At 47.1% G+C, this 20,994-nt stretch overlaps 3 protein-coding genes across 4 annotated transcripts; 2 read left to right on the forward strand and 1 right to left on the reverse strand.

The window, feature by feature from the left end:
• Nucleotides 1–432: 432 nt before the first annotated feature.
• Nucleotides 433–2,902, reverse strand: LOC134029098 (SUZ domain-containing protein 1-like). Of its 2 annotated transcripts, none has more exons than XM_062473086.1 (4): nt 2,702–2,897; nt 1,899–1,948; nt 1,230–1,490; nt 433–568 (listed from the first exon to the last, which is right to left on the reverse strand). In XM_062473086.1, the coding sequence occupies exons 1-4, from the start codon at nt 2,750–2,752 to the stop codon at nt 454–456; spliced, it is 477 nt and encodes a 158-aa protein (XP_062329070.1). In that variant the 5' UTR covers nt 2,753–2,897; the 3' UTR covers nt 433–453. The 2 variants fall into 2 exon arrangements, with proteins under 2 accessions (XP_062329070.1, XP_062329077.1); XM_062473093.1 differs by having other exon boundaries at nt 440–565; nt 2,702–2,902.
• Nucleotides 2,903–4,267: 1,365 nt separating this feature from the next.
• Nucleotides 4,268–10,116, forward strand: fbxo42 (F-box protein 42). The gene is made up of 10 exons (XM_062473064.1): nt 4,268–4,447; nt 5,298–5,583; nt 5,709–5,825; nt 5,921–6,055; nt 6,308–6,461; nt 6,575–6,685; nt 6,788–6,884; nt 7,050–7,106; nt 7,243–7,359; nt 8,361–10,116. Exons 2-10 carry the CDS (start codon nt 5,301–5,303, stop codon nt 9,405–9,407), a joined length of 2,118 nt encoding a protein of 705 aa, XP_062329048.1. The 5' UTR covers nt 4,268–4,447; nt 5,298–5,300; the 3' UTR covers nt 9,408–10,116.
• Nucleotides 10,117–11,022: 906 nt separating this feature from the next.
• On the forward strand, nt 11,023–16,522 carry slc25a34 (solute carrier family 25 member 34). The gene is made up of 7 exons (XM_062473075.1): nt 11,023–11,141; nt 11,491–12,284; nt 14,256–14,321; nt 14,909–15,061; nt 15,303–15,437; nt 15,768–15,969; nt 16,025–16,522. The coding sequence occupies exons 2-6, from the start codon at nt 11,802–11,804 to the stop codon at nt 15,939–15,941; spliced, it is 1,011 nt and encodes a 336-aa protein (XP_062329059.1). The 5' UTR covers nt 11,023–11,141; nt 11,491–11,801; the 3' UTR covers nt 15,942–15,969; nt 16,025–16,522.
• Nucleotides 16,523–20,994: the final 4,472 nt, after the last annotated feature.

The following is a 20,994-nucleotide window of genomic DNA, read 5'->3' on the forward strand; positions in this document are numbered from 1 at the left end:
TCCCATCCACTCGCTTCTTGGTTCCGAGTCCTGTGGACCTGATAGTTCTCGTTGCCCTGGAGGTGGCCATCTCAGGGCCCTGGTCCCCCAGCCACAGAGGGCTGGTTGACAGGGTCAAGGGGCAGCACAGGAGGAGGTATCACAGTGTGGGATCCTGAGGCAATTCCCAGGTCACAGTGTGAAGCCCAGAGTATATCTGGCCCTGTGCTCTACTCCTGCAACTGTAGGCTGTAGACAGAGGTGAAAGGCAAAGGGCATGCTGAAAGTCAAGAGGAGGGAGGAATACTTTATCTAATTTAGTGAGAAATACATACTCCATGTCTGTGTTGTCTCACAACTGTCTAATCCTCCCCCCCAACATGCACTATGCTACCTCCCCCCCTCCCCCCTTTAGGATTTGCAGTCCATGCCCCCCCTGGGAGAGACAACTAGTACTGTTCTCCCTGCTGACACCTATCTGCAGTGTCGGAAGCCTATGGTATCATCTGGACCAATTGGCTGTCGGATCACATGACTGTTGGGACGAACTGCTTCTGATGGTGGCGGTGCATTCACACGAACAGGTCTGCTGAAGAGTGAGAATGAATTGCTTGATTAATGCCAGGCAACAACTAACTATGGATTCATCAATGTACTGGCCAGCAATAACAGACAATATTTATTACTATGAGCGCTATTAGCAATCAACTATATACGTTACAATGCACATAATAATTACCAACATTTATCTGCTTTTATTGTGTTATATGAAGTTTATAGTCTGCTCTCTAAGTGCATAAAAAATATAAACCATGGTTGTTTTTGCTGAAGATTTAGACTGAACAGCCTGTTGCTGTCATTCAGATTGTAATCACCCTCTAAATTGACAAACTGAGATGTTTATTTTGCTTGTAATTTAATTTATTTGTGCCAAATGCTTTTAATATGTAGAAAATGTTAGACGCTACATAAAACAGTTGATAAACATAAAAAAAAACTGCTTTTCTATATTTTTGTAGTTGGGCATTTTATGGGCTGTGTTATATTAGATTAGATTAGATTCAACTTTATTGTCATTGCACAGTACAGAGTACAGTACTGAGGCAACGAAATGCAGTTTAGCATCTAACCAGAAGTGGAAAAACAGCAAAAAGTGCAGAGCGTTACTAAGTTATTTGGGGTATTTATGTGACAGAAAACTTAAGAGTGACACATAGGGCAGGGAGAGTGAAGATACATTTCTGTCTAACCTGTCAATGTTGGTTTTGTCCTGTTGTGTTTCTTCAGAGCTGGAACTTCCTAGGATTCTCAGGCGAGCCTCTGCATATTCTGCTTCTCTCTGGGCCAAGGACTTCATGTGCTGTGAGGGACGGGTGGAGGAAGTGGACGAACCTGCTGAACCATTACTCGTTGGGCGCTTCAAAATGCGTATCTGAGGTGGGGGCGCCGCCGGCAGAGAATCATCCTGAATCACAATGGCAGTCCGCAAGGGGGAGCTGCAGGCTGGTTTCCTAGCGTGGAGAGAGCGTGGTCATTGTGAAACATGAGTATTGTAAATCATAATGCATACAGTGAGCCGGCTCACTAGAAATACTGGTAGAGTACCGTTCCGTTCACTCAACTTATTTTGTAGTGTACATATTGTGCATACTGTTAATACTGACAAATGTTGTACTTAGGTACATTGCACTAATTTGAATTATGCATACTGTACCTATCTGTACCAGATCCATGGTTCAATTTAGTTATGGTATGTTACCTGTCATACCATACATGTGTATAACTTGTGTGTTTATGTAGACAACATACCGTTAGTGTACTGCTTTTGATACACTGATGTAACAACGCCATTTACTCAAGGGGATGAATAAATCTATCTACACAGTTGCACTTATACTATAAACCACATAACTACTCACTTGGCGTTCTGGCTTATTTTCAGCTTTGCCTCAAGTCTTCTTTCTATTTCCTGCAAGGATGACGTTGAAACATTAGCTTACAAAATAAACAAACAAAAGAAGACACTTATGAACTACCGCTACCGATAGCCTTACAGACACCAAGTATAAGTTTATAAGTATAGATTCAGGATTCATGAAGATGCCAGTTACAACAGTTACGGGTGTAGCCTACAGTCCTAGCTAGTGCTATATTATCAAACACTGTCCCAATCATGAGGGTTTAACTGCTTTACGTTAGCTACCCATACCACCAGCAAACTGTTCAGGCTATTTCTATTTAATTATTCTGATAAAAACGTCCTTTCCCTAACCATCCTACCACCACCCATGTGTATTGCATTTGGCCTGACGAACTATCTATTTAACTTATCAACGATGTCCTACTGCTGCGGCCTGGCTAAACAGTAGAGCTGGTAGTAGGAACGTTAGCTTGCTAGGATACTGTAGCTAGAATGTTGTCAGACTGAGCCGATCGATGGATAGTCATATGGATAGCACCTGACCTTAGCTAAATGGTTGTGATTAAAGCAGTCCATGGAGCATAAACATTGTGGAATATAGTGTGATAGTATTAATTCGTTTAGGTTATTAGATTGTCGTACATTTGCTGAGCTAGCAACGCTAGCTAAATGCATTATATTCCCGTTTATAGCCGCCAGTGGTATGGGACAGCCATTTCTACCTAGCTTAGCACGTTTGCTACTGTAGCTCTACATTTTTACGATGTCTTAACTCCAGCCTTAAAAATACTTTTGACTCACCCCACTGTCTGCAGCTTCCTCCCAGCTGTCAGCAACATCGTCGTCTTCCATAATCGCCAGGCTATAGTCGAATCTAGATCCGGACAGACGTTCTTCTCAGTTAACAAACATAGAAGAAACACCGTAGCCTACTGTTGACTTGCAGCTAGCTGGCTGACTGGCTAGGCGCCTGGTAGTCCAACACCGCTGGCGGTCGTGGTGTGTGGATGATGAGGCAACACTATGCTGCTTGACCTTAATACGAGGCTGAATTGGTTCTTTCGCAGTTTATTTTTCTTTTATAATTAAATCATTGAAATTCAAAGCGTTTTTGGCGCGTTGTATCTTTTAGACTTAACCCTTTATGACAACAACATATAGAATGCATATTTAATTAAAACATATATTTCGCGTAGCCTATTTCTTTAAAACTGGTCTGAGAACAGTCGAGATATTAAATGATTAAAAAAAAATATATATATACCCAAATTCCACTTGCACAGCACAATCACAGGTAGGCTATTTGTAAAAGTCCCAGACAAGTGTAAAATTATAGCTCTAACAATGACGCCTTCTGGAGGTCATTTCAAATCTGCAGTGCAAAGCTACAGTTCCTTTAGTTAATACACAGAGAGAGAGAGAGAGAGAGAGAGAGAGAGAGAGAGAGAGAGAGAGAGAGAGAGAGAGAGAGAGAGAGAGAGAGAGAGAGAGAGAGAGAGAGAGAGAGAGAGAGAGAGAGAGAGAGAGAGAGAGAGAGAGAGAGAGAGAGAAGAATAACTACATATCCCAATTTCAGTCTTAACCCACACCTAGCCTACATATTTTTAGAAAATGTTTTCTGTTGAAAAGTAGACGGAGGGGAGAGAGAGAGAGAGGGGGGGGGGGGGTCATGAATATAGCCTACCTTTATACGTCCCCTCTGATTTGTCAGAGTAGGCCTATCTTAAAAAGGCCGTTCTGACACGTCCAACCCGCCCATCATTGGACTCGGACTCAGCACCACCGACTCACGCAATCAAAACCCACTGAGTGTTTATCATAGAAAAGGAACCAAAACACAGAACATGCTAGGCTTTCTTGTTAGTCACGGGACTTGTTTTTGGAGTTACAAATCCAATACAACGGGTTCGTTTGTAGAGTCGGCAAATATAATAAGCCTATGGGTTAATTAACTGTGTGCCATTTAGCCTAAATTACACTTTATGCATGGGGACATAGCATAACCTTATTGTGTTATAGCTTGTCCGAAGAACTGTTTATCATAGACAAATTACCTAAAACATGGGACATATGATGAATGTAGCTTATGTTATAGTAGGCCTACTCTCATCGGTGCCTTTAGTGTCTATTCTGGGTGATTGGGGGACATGTGGCTTCAATAAATGGACGTGGTAGGCCACAAGATGTGAAATCCAACCGAGAAAAAAAATCCACGTTACCAAAACTATTTATTTAGAAAAGTGCTAGTTAGGTAGCCATGAAGGAACTTGTAATTTGGCTACTTGGCGATATACTGTAACTGTCAGTAAAGTAGTTTTATTACGGAGAAAGCCGTCTGCTCTTCGCCAAATATCACCAAAGCGATCTTTGCCATCTGCCCCCATGACGATTTGCGTGCGCGCTCCCTTATCTTGCGGATGCTGCTATGCATCGTCGAAGATGGCGAATGTTTGGAGTATGGCGTTTTACTGCCGTAGCTGATAAAGGGAAGAAGGCGAGTAAAGACAGAAGATAAAATCCCACAAAAAGGATACTTGCTGAAAAACGGTGACTATTAGTTACTATTACCAATACACAAATTACATTGCATTGTGATAATATTGCTTCGGAACGGCTGACAGATCTAGTCTAGCTACCTTCTACTAGTTAGCATGCAAGCTAGTGCAAAGCCAAGCACTGAACTGCCGCTAGTCGCCAACCCATTCCGTAGGCTACCCAAACGAACTGCTAGCTTGGTAGCTACGTGTTCACTAGCAGACAAGTTACCTACTAAAATTGCCAACCGACCGTAGTCACAATTACCAAGTAAACATAAAATAACTTTGTAAAACTAGTTAGTGATTTATTAATTCCGTATATAAAGCAAGGTCAGTCTAAAAGATCCTTTGAATTCGGAAGGGCGGGTCAAACGCACACGCTAGCAAGATGCTACTACTACAGTACTACTAGCAGGACATTTAGCCCAATGTTAGCATAAACATCTACTTCTTAAAAAGTTTGCCGTTTATAGTTAGCTAACGAACATCGATCACTTGGATATCTACCAGTTAAATTATAGTTCTATTCACCATGTCAAGATGTGAGCCCGTGTACTGACAATAGTCGGGAAATTATTTGCTATGTCTCAGTAGAACACAGTCACGTTATATTGACAGTACAAGGATAGCTACCACCAACTAGTCTACAACGGGTTGCGTGATATATTTGGCGAGGTTAGCTCCACTGTTTAGACTGCAGGTAAGCAATGACAATGCTAGCCAGCAGACTAGCTAGGCTACATTACTCTGAATATTTAGTTTTTGTAATCATTAGCCTAGCTTCTCCCCAAATAAACTGTCATCACAGAGCAAGTGGCACATGTTGACGTTTTTTAAGCTGACTTTCCTTCCCTTTGAAGATAATGTCCCAGTCCTCGGACAGTGAGGATGGATATTTTGTTGCCATGGATACTGAAGAGGACGATGCGGGAGCCAGACTTGTTGGGATGGCGCAGGAAGTGACGGAGAAACTGGACTCCAGTAGCAGAAGAGCACAGGACAAGGAGAGGAGATGGATAAATGGGGAAAGGACCATGGTGGAGTTGCCAGAAGAAGTCCTAGAGTATATTTTGTCCTTCCTCTCACCTTACCAGGAACACAAGACTGCGGCACTTGTGTGTAAACAGTGGTATCGCCTCATCAAAGGTAACACTCCAGACACACGCAGGAACATCGAGCATAAAAAAAAAAAGATTACCTGTTTGTTTCTTTTAAGATTTGAAAAACTAGATAAATTCACTGATTGGTCTTTGACCTCTAACCCTCCTCAGGTGTTGCGCATCAGTGTTATCATGGTTTCCTGAAGGCAGTCCAGGATGGAAATATTCAGTGGGAGAGTCGCACTTACCCGTATCCAGGAACCCCCATAACTCAACGCTTCTCACACAGTCAGTATAATAACGTATTTCTGACTGGCCCAGCCCAGCACTTCTGATGGGGACTGCTTCTATTGCAGTAGATAAGAGCTGTTTCCATGTTGCAGGTGCTTGCTACTATGACTCAAACCAGTCCATGTATGTCTTTGGAGGTTGCACTCAGAGTAGTTGCAATGCTGCCTTCAACGATCTCTGGAGACTTGACCTCAACAGCAAGGAGTGGATCCGGCCTCTTGCCTCAGGTAACGTGCTGTGTATTATCATCTGTCTGGACTCATGCCTCAGGTAACGTGCTGTGTATTATCATCTGTCTGGACTCATGCCTCAGGTAACGTGCTGTGTATTATCATCTGCGTCAACCACAGTTTACAATTATCATCAACAGCCGGTTCAGTGAGGACACATTTCGTGATTTCATCATAAATTCATGTTGGTGTGTTCTTCGACCCTTGTTCTTGAGTGTATGTCCTCACACGTATGTGACATGTACACAGGCTCCTACCCATCCCCCAAGGCTGGGGCCACCCTGGTGATGTACAATGACCTGCTTGTGCTGTTCGGTGGTTGGACCCGGCCTAGCCCCTATCCCCTCCACCAGCCAGAGAGGTTCTTTGATGAGATCCACACATACTCCCCCTCCAAAAACTGGTGAGGTCTTTGCTACACACACGATTAATTCTGAGCCTTAGCCCTGGTCAAGGTTTGTCTTGTTAGACTCCAAAACCACCGCCGACTCCCTTTTTTCCTTGTTCTCCTCGCAGGTGGAACTGTATCGTCACTACCCACGGGCCCCCCCCCATGGCCGGCCACTCCTCCTCCGTCATAGGAAGCACCATGGTGGTGTTCGGAGGATCTCTCGGGGCACGCCAAATGTATGTCACCACTTGTCGTCTCCGCTAACAGTTTGTGAATGTGTGAGTTTTTTTGTGTGTTGGCTCACTGTGTGGCCCTGCTCTGTACTGGTCCCTGATCAGGAGCAGCGAGGTGTGGATTCTGGATCTGGAGCAGTGGTCCTGGTCCAAACCCACCATCTCAGGGCCGTCTCCACACCCACGCGGAGGCCAGTCCCAGGTAATCACGGCGCTCCGTCCTCCCACCCGGCACCACTTCCTCGTCTAGACGGAACTGTTTGGTAGACAGCCTTGTGTGGATCCTGTGTGTTATAGACTGCACTTCATGGTAGCTTTAATCAAAATATACATATATTTTAAATGTTTTTCCTATCGTTTTCCCCAGATTGTAATTGACAATGAGACTCTGCTAATCCTTGGAGGCTGTGGTGGCCCCAATGCGGTGAGCGAATTCCTGTTTTAATGCAGTTAATCCCACGACAAGCTTGTTCCTTGTTCTTGTTAACAGATACATAATAAACACCTGTTAACTCATCTACTGTCCTTGTTTTGGTGTTCCCGGCCATGTGTGCTCTCAGCTTCTGAAGGACGCCTGGCTGCTCCACATGGGGGCTTCTCCCTGGACCTGGCAGCAGCTGCGCGTGGAGAACGATGAGCATGGAGCTCCTGAACTCTGGTGCCACCCCGCCTGCAGGGTACGACCCCTGCCCCGCCCTGGGGCTCCACCCTGGGGCTCCACCCTGGGGCTCAGGGACCCCCCTGTCCCACATGTTCTAGATGTTTCCCTGATCGAATCAGGTTGTGAATGAACGGGTCGTCACCTGGCTTCTGCTGAGCTAAATAACGACACGTTCATTTGAATCCATTGTTGGAAGAGGGAAACATCTAGAACATGCAGGACAGAGGTCCCTGAGGACCAGGGTGGAGAACAATGTTCGTAACACTGACTAGACCAGCCCAACTTGTACTTGGTAGTGTTCGATATTACGGACAGTGATATGGACAGTGGTGTAGGTCTGTTTATTCTGTTTATTGCGATACCCTTTAGCCCTATAAGGGCTTATCTTCCAGGGTGCGAACAATTAACAAATACACACGTATGACATATATATATATATATACAGATTACAGATCAAAGAAACTGATCTGTTTGAGGAAATTCCAAGGTGATACGTCTGTACCTAGTTGATGTTGAATTTCCAAATCTTTCACTCCCAAATAGACTTGTTTAAAACGTTGATATTGTTTATTATGTTGATGTAGAAAACAGCATTGGCTCAGTCAACGTCTGACGATTTATCTTGTGCACTAAGACTAATCTCAAACCATGTGGCATGTGAACAGTTGTCTGTGTTTAACTAAATGGGTAATTGACCCGGGGAATGACGTGTCTCTAAATCATTCAGTCATTCCACCCGTACGATGAAGACATGATGTTCACTGTGCCCATGTTGTCGACTGTGTAGGTCATGTGATAATTGAGTTTCACTTGGTGCCTGTTGTGATGGCGATATCAGCAACCAATTATCTTTACACACAGTCCTCTCCAGAACATTCCCAGAACCTAGCGTAGGTAATCAACCATGCCAGCAGAACAATACAGCACAGTTCAGTTTGTCTCTACAGATGTGAGCCCTAAACAGAATGTTCCTCCACGACCTTCACCCCTGTCCTCTGGTCTGTGTGTTTTCTCCAGGTCGGCCAGTGTGTGGTGGTCTTCTCCCAGGCTCCATCAGGCCGCGCCCCCCTCAGCCCCAGCCTTAACTCCCGCCCCTCCCCCATAAGTGCCACCCCCGCCCCCCTGGGCCCCGAGCCCCCCTCCCTGCGCTCCCAGTCCCCTGTACGCAGCGGGGCGGCGGGCGTGGTCCTGGGGGCCGTGGAGGAGGCTCCCTGTGTGAACGGCCGCTGGGGCACCCTCCGACCACGGCCCTCAGCCCGGGGCGGGGCCAGGGGGGGGGAGGGGAGCCCCTCGTCCCCCCAGCAGCCCTCTCCCTCCCGGGGCCAGGACAGCCCTCCGCTCCCCTCTCTCCCTCCGCTGCTCAGTGGCTCCTCCCCCTCGCCGCAGACCAGCCCCTCCCAGGCCGCCTCGCCCCCGCCCCGCCCCCACCCCCAGCTGCCCTCGGACTACGGGTGGGAGTCCCCCGAGGTGCCCAGCACCAACGGGCTGCACACGCCTCCGCTGGTCTCCCCACACACACCCCCGGGGGCCGTGTCTCCCGCAGCGCTGAGGAGAAGCCTGGAGGCAGTGAAGAACCTCTCCTCCTCGGCCCTGCCGTCTTCCTCGTCCTCCCCGCAGGGGGGCGCCTCGGAGGGAGGGAGTGGCGGGGCCACGGGGGGTGGAGGGGCCTCGGCGGGGACGTCCCCCTCCTCGTCCTCCAGCCCGCCTCAGGCCTCCGCCACCCCTGCAGACGGACACTCCATCCCCCCCATCGCCCGGCGTCTGGGCCACCACCCCCCCCAGAGCCTCAACGTGGGGAAGCCCCTGTACCAGTCTCTCAACTGCAAGCCCATGCAGATGTACGTGCTGGACGTGGCCCGCGCCAAACCAGCCGGCCTGGTGTCATGGAGGGTGTACGGGAACGGGACGCCCGCCGCCGTCACCGGGCCCCCTGAGACCAGCCTCCACACGGTGGTTCAGGGCCGGGGGGAGCTCATCATTTTCGGGGGCCTGATGGACAAGAAGCAGAACGTCAAGTATTACCCCAAAACCAATGCCTTGTACTTTGTCCGCGCAAAGAGGTAATGCATCACCACAGGGAGGGAGCTGACTGAGGAACACGAGTCAGGCTACGTTTCCCTCCTGACCACACGAGGGAAACTGAAGGTTTTTTCTGCCATATTTTCGTCTAGATGAGGGGATCCCGGGAGAAGCAGCATCATTCTCAGTACTTGAGTTCCTCCACCAACATACACTAATTTCTCCCCTCCCTCTGCCTATATCATAACTTCATGAATAACATTTGAGTACATTTAAAGGACACTGAGGATGTTGTCGATATGAAGACATTTGATTGAGTGTGCGTGTCCTTCCTCATTGCCCTGTGTGACTTTTGCGTGTGTGCAAGTGCCTGCGAGAGTGAGTGTGTGCGTGCGTGCGTGCGTGCGTGCGTGCGTGCGTGCGTGCGTGCGTGCGCACACCATGTGAGAGAACAGCAGCTTTTCATTGATTCCCAAAAGATGATGCAGACTATAGTTTCCTTTGTCTGCCTGCGTTTGACTGACTGAGGGAGAGACGGCGAGGGATCAGTTTTGGCTGCTCAAATGGGAGGTAAAACGGACAACCTTGATTTATCACTTCTTTAGCCTGCATTGTTTCCAGTGGAAGGTGTGTGTGTGTGTGTGTGTGTGTGTGTGCGTGCGTGTGCAAGAGAGCAAGTGTGAGCATGGTTGTGTACAAGCCGTTTGTGGTTGGCTGGTCTTTGTGTGGGGTGGGTGGGGTGGGGGGTGTTTAAGGGATGTGGCGTTGTACTGTAAACATAGTAAAACAATAAAGGCCTCTGTCTTATTATCTCCCATGTCTGCTTTGTCGTCCTTTTTTGAACTTTGTTTCTTGTAATCCCCTGCAACACAAGTGTAATCCAACAATAGAACGCTTGTGTGCTTTTGAAAAATTAATTCCCTTTTGATGAAACTTCCTGAGATGCAATGTTGTTGCCGCAGTGTGTTAGCAGGTTGTCATCAAACATGTTCTTCAAGTGTGTATATATTTGTATCAATTTTTTTATTTTGCAGATGTTTTATTGAAAGTGATGTAGAAGTACAGTAGAATATCAAGAATCAGAAGTAATTTGATCTACATTGAAAATGATGTTGTATTGTATTGGCAGCCATGATTGTGCTTTTATGTAAGCAGCAAGACTAAATATCCAGTGATGTCTGGATACAGCAAAGAAGAAGGCTAATGGATGGGCAAACAGGAAAAGTACAAGAGGAATGGAAAGTTATTTAACAGTTTATTTTAACAAATTCACATCTCAGGGAAAATATCCAAATAGACAAGGGCCAGGGTCAACCAGGTTAAAGTTCAGCCAAGTCAAATGATGAAGACGTTGTGTGTAAAGACTGGTGATGTCATCTGTCTGGCAGCTTACAGATCTATATCACAGATCTCTAAGCACTGCAAGTAAACATCCCATTTCATTGTTGTGTTGTGTGTAGAAGAGGATTAGTGCCTCTGACATAAATCTCTGATCAGGTTTCCTTACTGTGTGTCAAAACCATGTACTCCACCCCCGACAGTAACCTTTTACCCAGAGAACATCCATAGGACCAAACGAGGAGACAACAGGAGGGAGTCGTCTGATTGGCTCAGAGCAGAGGATGTGGTGAGGTGGCAGTGGGAGCTGAATTTCGATTGGTTCTCGGGCAAGAAAGGGGGTGGAGTTTTTCACAATGGGCCGAATGCTCGGGCACATGTTTACCAATGTTGCCTTCGGAGAAAGAGATGAGAGGAAGTTGAAGAGCTGGGCTCATCAGAGTGAGTTGAATTTATGTCAGATTGTGATATGGATATATTCTTAGGATGTAAAGTGATTCTTGTGAGGAGCGTTTTTGAAGGTGGCAGTGTTTCATTGTGAACTTGTGTGAGTTTGAAAATGGTTGTGTGTTTACAAGCCCTTGTGTATTAATGCCCGTGAGCAGTTGCACGGTTTGACTGAAGTTTGGAAGCCAACTTAAGTATGCATGTGATTGGAGTTCATTTTGAAGAAATAAAACTGTTTGGTTCCTGCAGGTTAACCAAAAGACACATTGCATGTTTAGCATTTTTATTTTGAGTATTATCATGAAATCATAATCTTTTCTTAATCTGATTCTCATGTTTTTAGGGACATCCAGAGTGTCCTATCCTGGCATGTTAGGACGTCATCGTTGACCTCCTAGGAACAGCGAGGGGTCAAAGTGACACCGTGACCCGGTTACACGTTATACCATCATGCCAACAGCCAAGTCTCGGTGACTGTGTTCTAGCTGTCTCGACACAACAGTTTCACGTAACACTATCACCACATGAGTCATCGACCCTGCTGCCCCTTGTATTTAAGGGAGCCGCTTCGCAGATTAAGGTGAGAGGGTGACCTGGGCAGGCTAGCACCAAGGACTCTTCCTCGAACCCTGCTCAGACCTCTCGTTCCCAGTGATGAGCAGCTCTCAGCTCCTGAAGTACCCCTCCACAGACTCCCCGCTCAGCCCCCTAGCGTCCCGGGGGATGCCCCCCACCTCCCCGCCTCTCTCCCAGGCCCTCTCCGGCACCCCGTGGCCCCCGGTGGACTTCGCCCTGGGCGCGCTGGCCTGCTGCGGGGCCTGCGTCTTCACCAACCCCCTGGAGGTGGTGAAGACGCGGCTGCAGCTGCAGGGAGAGCTGCAGACTCGGGGGTCCTACCAGCGGCACTACCGCGGGGTGATCCAGGCCCTGTGGGTGGTGGGGCGGACTGACGGGCTCCGGGGCCTCCAGAAGGGGCTCTCGGCCGGGCTGATATACCAGGGTCTGATGAACGGCGTGAGGCTGGGCTTCTATTCCCACTGCGAGGCTTTGGGCCTGACGGCGGTCCACGGAGGGAGCCTGTTGTCAGGGGCGGTGGCTGGGGCCCTGGGGGCCGCTGTGGCCTCTCCTGCTTATCTGGTGAGTCGGGGAATGGGGTGGAACGGGTGTTATTTTCAACTACGTTTTCTCTGTGGTTTATTGGTCGATGGTTCGAATAGAAGGTATTTGGATGGTGTGTGTGTGTATATATATATATATATATATATATACAGTGCCTATATATAACCTCCCTATAGCACTGACTGTCCCTATAGGGACAGTCAGTGCTATAGGGAGGTTATATATATATATATTGGATGGGGGGAGGTTATATATATATATACTGGATGTCAGTGCTATAGGGATGGAATGTGCCCCTGTTTTAAAGCAAACGTACTTCTTCCTCAGCTGTGGTCTGGATAGTTTGCTGTTGCTGGGAAGGTAGATCTGAGAGAAGTCCTTTGCTGTGAGTTGTGTTCACCAGTTGTACCTTTTTCTATTTGGAAACATCCTACTTTTTGAATATTTGTGTGCCTTTTTTATAGGGTATATTCAAACAGATTTGCTCGTAATGTCTACCACCTTAGGATTGTAGAGTTTTCAGCCTCCCTATAGGAGAGTCTCTTCCAAGTACTGTGAGGGCATCAGTTGTGTTTATGGTCCATGTTGTCTCTTGGTCTCACTGTCCAACTCACCAGCGTGTGTCCCCTACACACGCTGTTGTTGTTGTTGTTCTTCTCCATCTGTTGGGTCACATGTCAAAATGTTGCCAATGGAAACGCTATACAGCTGTTGAAGTGTGTGAATCTGGGTCACTCAACATACGTGTCTCGTAACTGCTACTCAGCACCCGCCAAATACTTCCCATCCCTGCTCCCTGTGTCCCTGTTGGCAGTTGGTGCCAGCAAAACGAGGAAAAGCTATTTTAGGCACGGGCATGTCGGAAGAGAGGGAATAGAAGTTGAGCTCTGGACTGTGCATGAAGGGCTACTGTGAGCCACACTGACTGGCCCTGTGCCTGAAGGGCTACTGTGAGCCACACTGACTGGCCCTGTGCATGAAGGGCTACTGTGAGCCACACTGACTGGCCCTGTGCATGAAGGGCTACTGTGAGCCACACTGACTGGCCCTGTGCATGAAGGGCTACTGTGAGCCACACTGACTGGCCCTGTGCATGAAGGGCTACTGCTAGCCACACTGACTGGCCCTGTGCATGAAGGGCTACTGTGAGCCACACTGACTGGCCCTGTGAATGAAGGGCTACTGTGAGCCACACTGACTGGCCCTGTGCATGAAGGGCTACTGTGAGCCACGATGACTGGCCCTGTGCATGAAGGGCTACTGTGAGCCACACTGACTGGCCCTGTGAATGAAGGGCTACTGTGAGCCTCGCTGACTGGCCCTGTGCATGAAGGGCTACTGTGAGCCACACTGACTGGCCCTGTGAATGAAGGGCTACTGTTAGCCACACTGACTGGCCCTGTGAATGAAGGGCTACTGTGAGCCACGCTGACTGGCCCTGTGCATGAAGGGCTACTGTGAGCCACACTGACTGGCCCTGTGAATGAAGGGCTACTGTGAGCCACACTGACTGGCCCTGTGCATGAAGGGCTACTGTGAGCCACGCTGACTGGCCCTGTGCATGAAGGGCTACTGTGAGCCACACTGACTGGCCCTGTGAATGAAGGGCTACTGTGAGCCACACTGACTGGCCCTGTGAATGAAGGGCTACTGTGAGCCACGCTGACTGGCCCTGTGAATGAAGGGCTACTGCTGACTGGCCCTGTGTCGGCTCTCGCTACAGGGGGTAAATTAAAGAGAGCGGTGTGAGAATGAGATGTTAACAAAAAGAGGTCAACGAGAGCATAAAATGAGGATGTGAAATCAAACACTGGCTTGTAAATGTGCATGATTATATAACTCCTGACCCCTCGCTGATCTCAGATCAGATATGTCTCTTGACTGATTTCAAAAAGGCGTTGTTCCTCTCTGAATGCAGTCCTTTGTGTGTACAGTGTGTACAGAATGGAAGATAAACGGCGATACTGAGCCTCGTGTTTCTTTGTACAGGTGAAGACGCATCTGCAGGCTCAGACAGTGAAGGCCATAGCAGTGGGCCATCAGCATAACCATCAGGTGATCCATCATTTTACAAGTTCCATGAATGCCTTAGAACTGACAGGTGTTGCAAGTCGGTGCTCGTGACACACCCCCAGCCACTAGCCAATCAGATCCGTGCAAACGTAGGCCTCAGACATTCATCAGTGGCACAGTAGAAATGTAACCTCTCTGAAGGAGACTGTGCAGAGCAAACACAGGCACATGGAAGGGACGTGCTCAAGTACCCAAATAGCAAAACTCACATTCCAACATGTACACAGCACAAGCAGTCCCTCTTTGTGTTTTGTTTAAAGATCTATTGAAGATAATTCAGTGTGCCAACCACTTGATAAGGAATCAAAAGACATTCAATGGCATTCCTTTCAGAGAAAATAAAATCATGAAATGGTGGAATGCTTGGAAACAAGTCAGTGCTAAATTTAATTAACTGACTCCACATCCATGAGAAAACAACCATCCACAATTCATCCACACGACTATTCATGGGCATTTTGTAGATCCACAGGCCATTGCCACTTTTACCATAGAACAGTATAGACATACTTCTGTAACTTTTTTTCTTCTTCTCTCTATCTCACTGTTTCTCTTCCTCTCTCTTTCAGGGGGTGTCCAGTGCCTTTGCCACTATTTACCGTCGGGAGGGCGTGCTGGGTCTGTGGAGGGGGGTGAACGGGGCGGTACCCCGGGTGATGGTGGGGTCTGCTGCCCAGCTGGCCACCTTCAGCTCCACCAAGGAGCTGGTGGCAGCTCGCCAGGTAACCCCAGGGCTCCCCTTTCACCTGCGAGGGTTGTGTAACACAGGTGTTAAGTACCCTCCTGCAGGTAGGGTGTAGAATACCAACTCTCTTTGTGTGTTTCGCAACTGTGTATAAATAGGTAGATGTTGATGCTCGGCAAATCCACCAGAAGTTCAGATCTATTTTGAGAGTTGGAGGACTATCGGTGTCAGTCCTAGTAGCACTTATTGTGGGCTCATTGTTCTCTGCCCGCCTGTAGTGGTTCAGTCCAAACAGCTGGCTGATCACTCTGACAGCCGCTATGATCAGTGGGGTTGCTGTGGCGATCACCATGACGCCGTTTGATGTCATCAGCACACGCCTCTACAACCAACCCGTCGATGAGCTGCACAGGGTGAGATTAAGGCTCATTCATACACTATATTTACCCCCTTACTTCCTGCATACTCACTGGCTGTTGATCTGGTACTGACTTGTGGAGATCCCACACCTACAGGTGGGTAAGACCTGCAGTGGAGGTAGCGAATGGTGAAACACCTCTTCAACATGTAGTTTAACTCTACACTCCTACGAGATCCTGTTACTTTGTATAGTTTGTGTTGTGCCTGTCAGTGCGGCTGCAACTTCTGCAGTTTCCCCACGAGGCCCAACGAGGCTCTGGTCTCGGTTTCCACTCTCCTCTTGCAGCAGACGTCCCAGAGCTGAACTGTGTTTGCTCCCGTAGGGTCGACTGTACCACAGCTTCTCTGACTGCCTGGTGAAGGTGTGTGGGACAGAGGGCATGCTGGGACTGTACAAAGGCATGGGCCCTGTTTTCATCCGCCTGGCCCCCCACACCATCCTCAGCATGCTGCTGTGGGACCTGATGAGACAGAAGGCGTTCCAGGACCACTGGTGACGAGGCTGACCCTCTGGGACACGCCAGCCTTCCCCTGGGGGGAACCAGGGGCCACGTGGTCCCTGGGGGGAACCAGGGGCCACGTGGTCCCTGGGGGGAACCAGGGGCCACGTGGTCCTCGATGGATGACAGGAGATCATCCACTAAATGGGCCCACCTATGGATAGATGAAGAGGACAAGCCGTCCTCTCTCTAGATGACGGGGGGAGGATTTCGGGGAACAAGAGGGGATCATATCCAGTGATGATCAGCTGAACTCCTGAGTGGTTGACTTTGAAAATGGCACTTAAAGTTCGCCTGGTGAAGTTTTTAGCTTTTCTCCCTTGACAATGTCAGAAGTCAGTGAAGTGTGTGGAAAGGATGGTCCAATTCTAACGGGAGCATTTTGGATCACCAAGGCTATGTTTATTGTTCCCTAGTACTTATACTCATTCATAAATATTGCCTTGTTGTCTTTTCAAGCCTTGAAGACCAAATGCTGTATGAGAACTCTTCTAGATGTAATGGGTAAATCACTGTAATTACTTAACTGAAGTACAGATGCAAATGACAGATGTTATAAATTTTTGTTTTGCAAAATTTTAATTTGTTTCTTTTCTTTGCTCATAACTTCATGATGACATCAACAGAAGTGGAGGTGTGACCTCCAAACTGAATTATCTTTGTGTGATCGTGCAACCGAGAATACTCCATCATTAATGCCATTATCAAGAGGTCATTTGTGATTAGAGTCAAATCAACCTCTTGAGAATTTCCCCTAATTAGGTCTGTTTTTGTCTTTTTAGAATGACGCTATTTATAAAGCTGCTGTGAGTAGCTCGACTTAGTGGCTCAGCTCGTGTCACAGACAGCCTCTGATCTTCATGATGAGGACCACTGAGCAGTGATCAATAGAACACAACTGAGGAAAAAGGCACTATGACAGCTTCCTGTGACGAGTGTTCTCCAGTTTAAATGGAATTGAAGGACCCGAAGTTCCTTTCAGCTGAAAATTAAACTGCGGGTTTTAGAATTTTTCATGTAAATGAAAAAGAAAAACTGGATGTGAAAGTTCTGTTGTAGTATTCGTGTTCTCACTTGAATGTGAGGCTGAGTACTTTTCTCAGCTGCATTCTCTATTCTCTCCAGGAGGGGCCGCCACAATGTTCTTTCAGCCCACTAGCTTCTGCGCGGTGGTTGCAGGCCAGTGCTGCCCCACCAGTGTGCACCAGTGGCGTAGGCAGAAATTGTATTTTGGGGGGCCAGTGCAAAAGTGAGTGGGCCTATAGTTTTTCCCAGAAAAAAACAAACACTTAATTAATAATTAATATTAACAATGTTAATACATTGGCTAAAAAGCAGCTAGCAAAGTTAGCTGGCTAAAGGCCGCCCAGAGAGTCTTCCTGTCGGAACCCCTAGCAACCATAGCAACCAATTACATTCCGGAGGCTTCCTACAACTTGCTTAAACAGTTCCATTTTATTCGGAAAACAAATTAAACACACACACCAGTCAACAATAAATACATTTGAATAATAAAAATAAACAAAAAATTTATTTTGATCAAACTTGCCTGGGCGGGCAGATGAGTAAGGTGGGTGGGCCAGTGCCGCCCTGGCCCATTACTGGCTACGCGCCTGGTGTGCACTGTGAGGAGAGACTACCCCACACAGCCCCCAGCACCACTGTGGAGCTGCGTCCCTCACCTCACTTCCTGTCTGTGATCCCTGTCCTTACCTCACTTTCTGCCTGTGCAGGGTCATCCTCCTTGCCTTCAGCGTCAGCCGGCTCTATCACCACGGCCGCCGCTTCCAGTCCGAGCCTCTGAGATTTTGGACTCCTCTGAGCAGGTGCTCAGAGGAGCTGATGGTTTCTAGTCAAGGTGTGAGAGAAAGAGGGGGGGGGGGGGGAGACAGTGAGAAGGAGAGAGGGAAGAGGGGAGGGGGGGGACAGTGAGAAGGAGAGAGGGAAGAGGGGAGGGGGGGGGGACAGTGAGAAGGAGAGAGGGAAGAGGGGAGGGGGGGGACAGTGAGAAGGAGAGAGGGAAGAGGGGAGGGGGGGGGGACAGTGAGAAGGAGAGAGGGAAGAGGGGAGGGGGGGGACAGTGAGAAGGAGAGAGGGAAGAGGGGAGGGGGGGGGGACAGTGAGAAGGAGAGAGGGAAGAGGGGAGGGGGGGGACAGTGAGAAGGAGAGAGGGAAGAGGGGAGGGGGGGGGGACAGTGAGAAGGAGAGAGGGAATAGGGAGGGGAGGTGTAAAATGGGCTGAGGCCTTGTCGCAGTGTCCTGGGTTTGAATACTGCGTATGTGTATTCTGATGAAACTATGTCACGTGATGTGAATACAGTATATCATATTAGATTTAAAAACCTTTGACTGACATCCTTGCAAAGACTATGACTGAAACGAGACGGAGGGGCTTTTCCTTTACATTCTTACATCACCAAAGTCATCAGGTCCTCTGTACTGTTCTGTACTGAATTATTGAGCAGGCTGTTGTCTCAGTGACAAAGGGTGCGGTTGCCAGGTTTTGTCAAAAACGAATCAAGTTTGTTGTGGTTGTCAGTGGCGATATTCTACTTCAGTACTGTTTAGAAGTGTGTCTACAGTACACCAGAAACGTCATCAGGCAACACGACAAATATGGAAAAGTACAAATGAAAGGTTATATCACCTTTAGAATTACACATTGCTGGTGATAAGAGTTACTGGTGGGTAACTGGAAAGAAATGGAGAGGAGATAAGGAAGAGGGTTTGGTATGAGCTGGTGGGTGGAGTTTGGTATGAGCTGGTGGGTGGAGTTGTGTAACTGCAATCTTTGGAACTTGTTCCTAAAAGTGCTTCCATTAGCACATCCTGTCATGGACTGTATGTTTTGTTGTACTGAGTTTCATTTTCTAGCCCCTGCAGTTTAATTGAGTTTATTTGGATACTAGTCAATTGTACTTGCAACCACCAGATGGCACTGCTAAAGCCTTCTGTTTTAAGATGATACAGACTAGGAAGATATTTCTCGTTCTTGTTTTGAACTCAGACAATGGAATTCACACTCTGAAGCTGGATAGGATCAAATTCCATCCTTCTTGCTGTTATGTTGTCGAAAAATCGTCTCAGTGAAACGTTTATAACAGTTTATTAATGATTCAGGATTTTGCCATGATTAGGGAAGTTCCTTTGCCATGCCAAGGGAGGGTCTTTCTAAAATGTAAGTACATTTCAGAATTGATGACGATATTGATCGTAAAACACGTACAACTAGAGAGGGTACAATTTCTTGGGAAATTGTAGGGTGTGCTTGCTTGCGTCGGTTGCACAGGGGTCCGTTTTTTAATGACATTTTTACAAAAAAAAAATATATATTTCTGTATATTTTATATAAAAATGCATAGGGCCTACTTATTATTTATAAAAATTACATAGATTTAAAAGCATCTTTTTTTTGCTGCTCATTTACAACTCAAAATACGAGTTAAGTGTAGAATGAAATAGATGTCTTCTCATTGGGTGTGCTTTGCCTTCGGCAAGGGCACAACCTTTGTTCTCTCACATATATATTATTATTATTATTCTTTTTGCCCCCCTAAAACTCAGTCAATATTTGGCCTACATAGACAAAGTAGGTGTCAAAAGTTTCGTCTTGGTAGCGATTGAGTTGCTTCTATTGGAATTTACGTTCCGTTGCATGGTTTAGGCTGAAGTTAAGTTTTTGTGGCGAAAAGTGAAGCTAACGGTGGCTAATTTGCTAGCCACAGTCACTGACGTTACTAACGTCACTAACGTCACGAAAACACGCGTGACTACCTTTGGCAGAACATTCGTTTCGCATCTGTTAACTTGGGGGATAGCTAGGCTAACTAGCTTTACTGCAAGGCAGCTGCAGAAACGCCACAAGCAAAGAGGCCAGGGTGATAACTATTTACTCATATTTACTTGTGATATGACACACAATTGTCATGTGTAATGTACAGTATAAGCTGATATTATTAAGGAAGTACATCTACTTTCGGAAACAGTAGTCTACTATTTCACTGAAGTATTAGTGTAGCCGATGTGTATCGGTGAAACTCACTCCTCAGGTATGTAACAGGCCACCCGCATCAACGAATAGCTAGCTTTTCGTTGGCGTAGTTGGTAGTGGTGGCGCTTGGGAAGCCAGAGGTGGTAAGTTCGAACCCAGTGCGGGACGATTTGCCCGATACCTCTGACGGAGCTTGCAAGACCACGTCTGTTACATTAGCATCATGACATTAGCCTGTGTTGCCCGGGCAACACATACTACAGTGGTCTATGATGTAGCGTTATCTGTTTTCAATCGTTAAAATAAACATTCCTCACATATACATTTTCATTGTAGGGTTTATTCTGACATTAGTAAACGATTTGTTGGTGAAATTACCATTACCTGTGGTTTCAAACCAGTGTAGCTCACTGCAACGCTGTAGCTTACGTGAGACACACTACAAAAACATCTACACTACACAGCTGTTTAGGAAGTCAAACGGCGAAAGAACATGTTCGGCACTCCCCTTACTTAAATCAAAAGTCTATCTAACTACTAACCTGAACTTCATTGCCACAGCCTAAACGTTGTCAGTCTGTTCATGAAAATAATTAATTTCAGCTTAAACCGTACAACGGAACGTTAAATCCAATTCAACCAACGCAATCGCTACCAAGACGAACACAGCAGTAGTCTAGTACTGTACCGTAGTAGTACAATTTACCGGGGCAGCTTCTCCACACAGGGCTATATCGCATTTTGCATTGTTACTGACAATGATCGCTACCAGTGAGCTTTTTATGAAAGCGATTTTCCACTAAATAAATGTCAAGTTTATTTACGTTTTGGGGGGCATATTTTCAGTTAGAAGATGGTACTGTTTGAATCGCGATTCAATCTTCTACTGCCGGTAACGTCGTAGAATAATCTTCAAAGGGGGTTCTTTATTCATGAATGAATGCAATATGAGTAGGCTAAATGCCTTAAAATATCACGAGAAGGGAAAAACTTAAAAGGACGTTTACGTCATAGAGATTAGGTCAATTTTTACACCGGTCTGCCAAATTTATTCGTTTT

The sequence above is a fragment of the Osmerus eperlanus genome, chromosome 1 (assembly GCF_963692335.1).
Source record: "Osmerus eperlanus chromosome 1, fOsmEpe2.1, whole genome shotgun sequence".
In the NCBI taxonomy this organism is placed as follows: Eukaryota; Metazoa; Chordata; class Actinopteri; order Osmeriformes; family Osmeridae; genus Osmerus; species Osmerus eperlanus.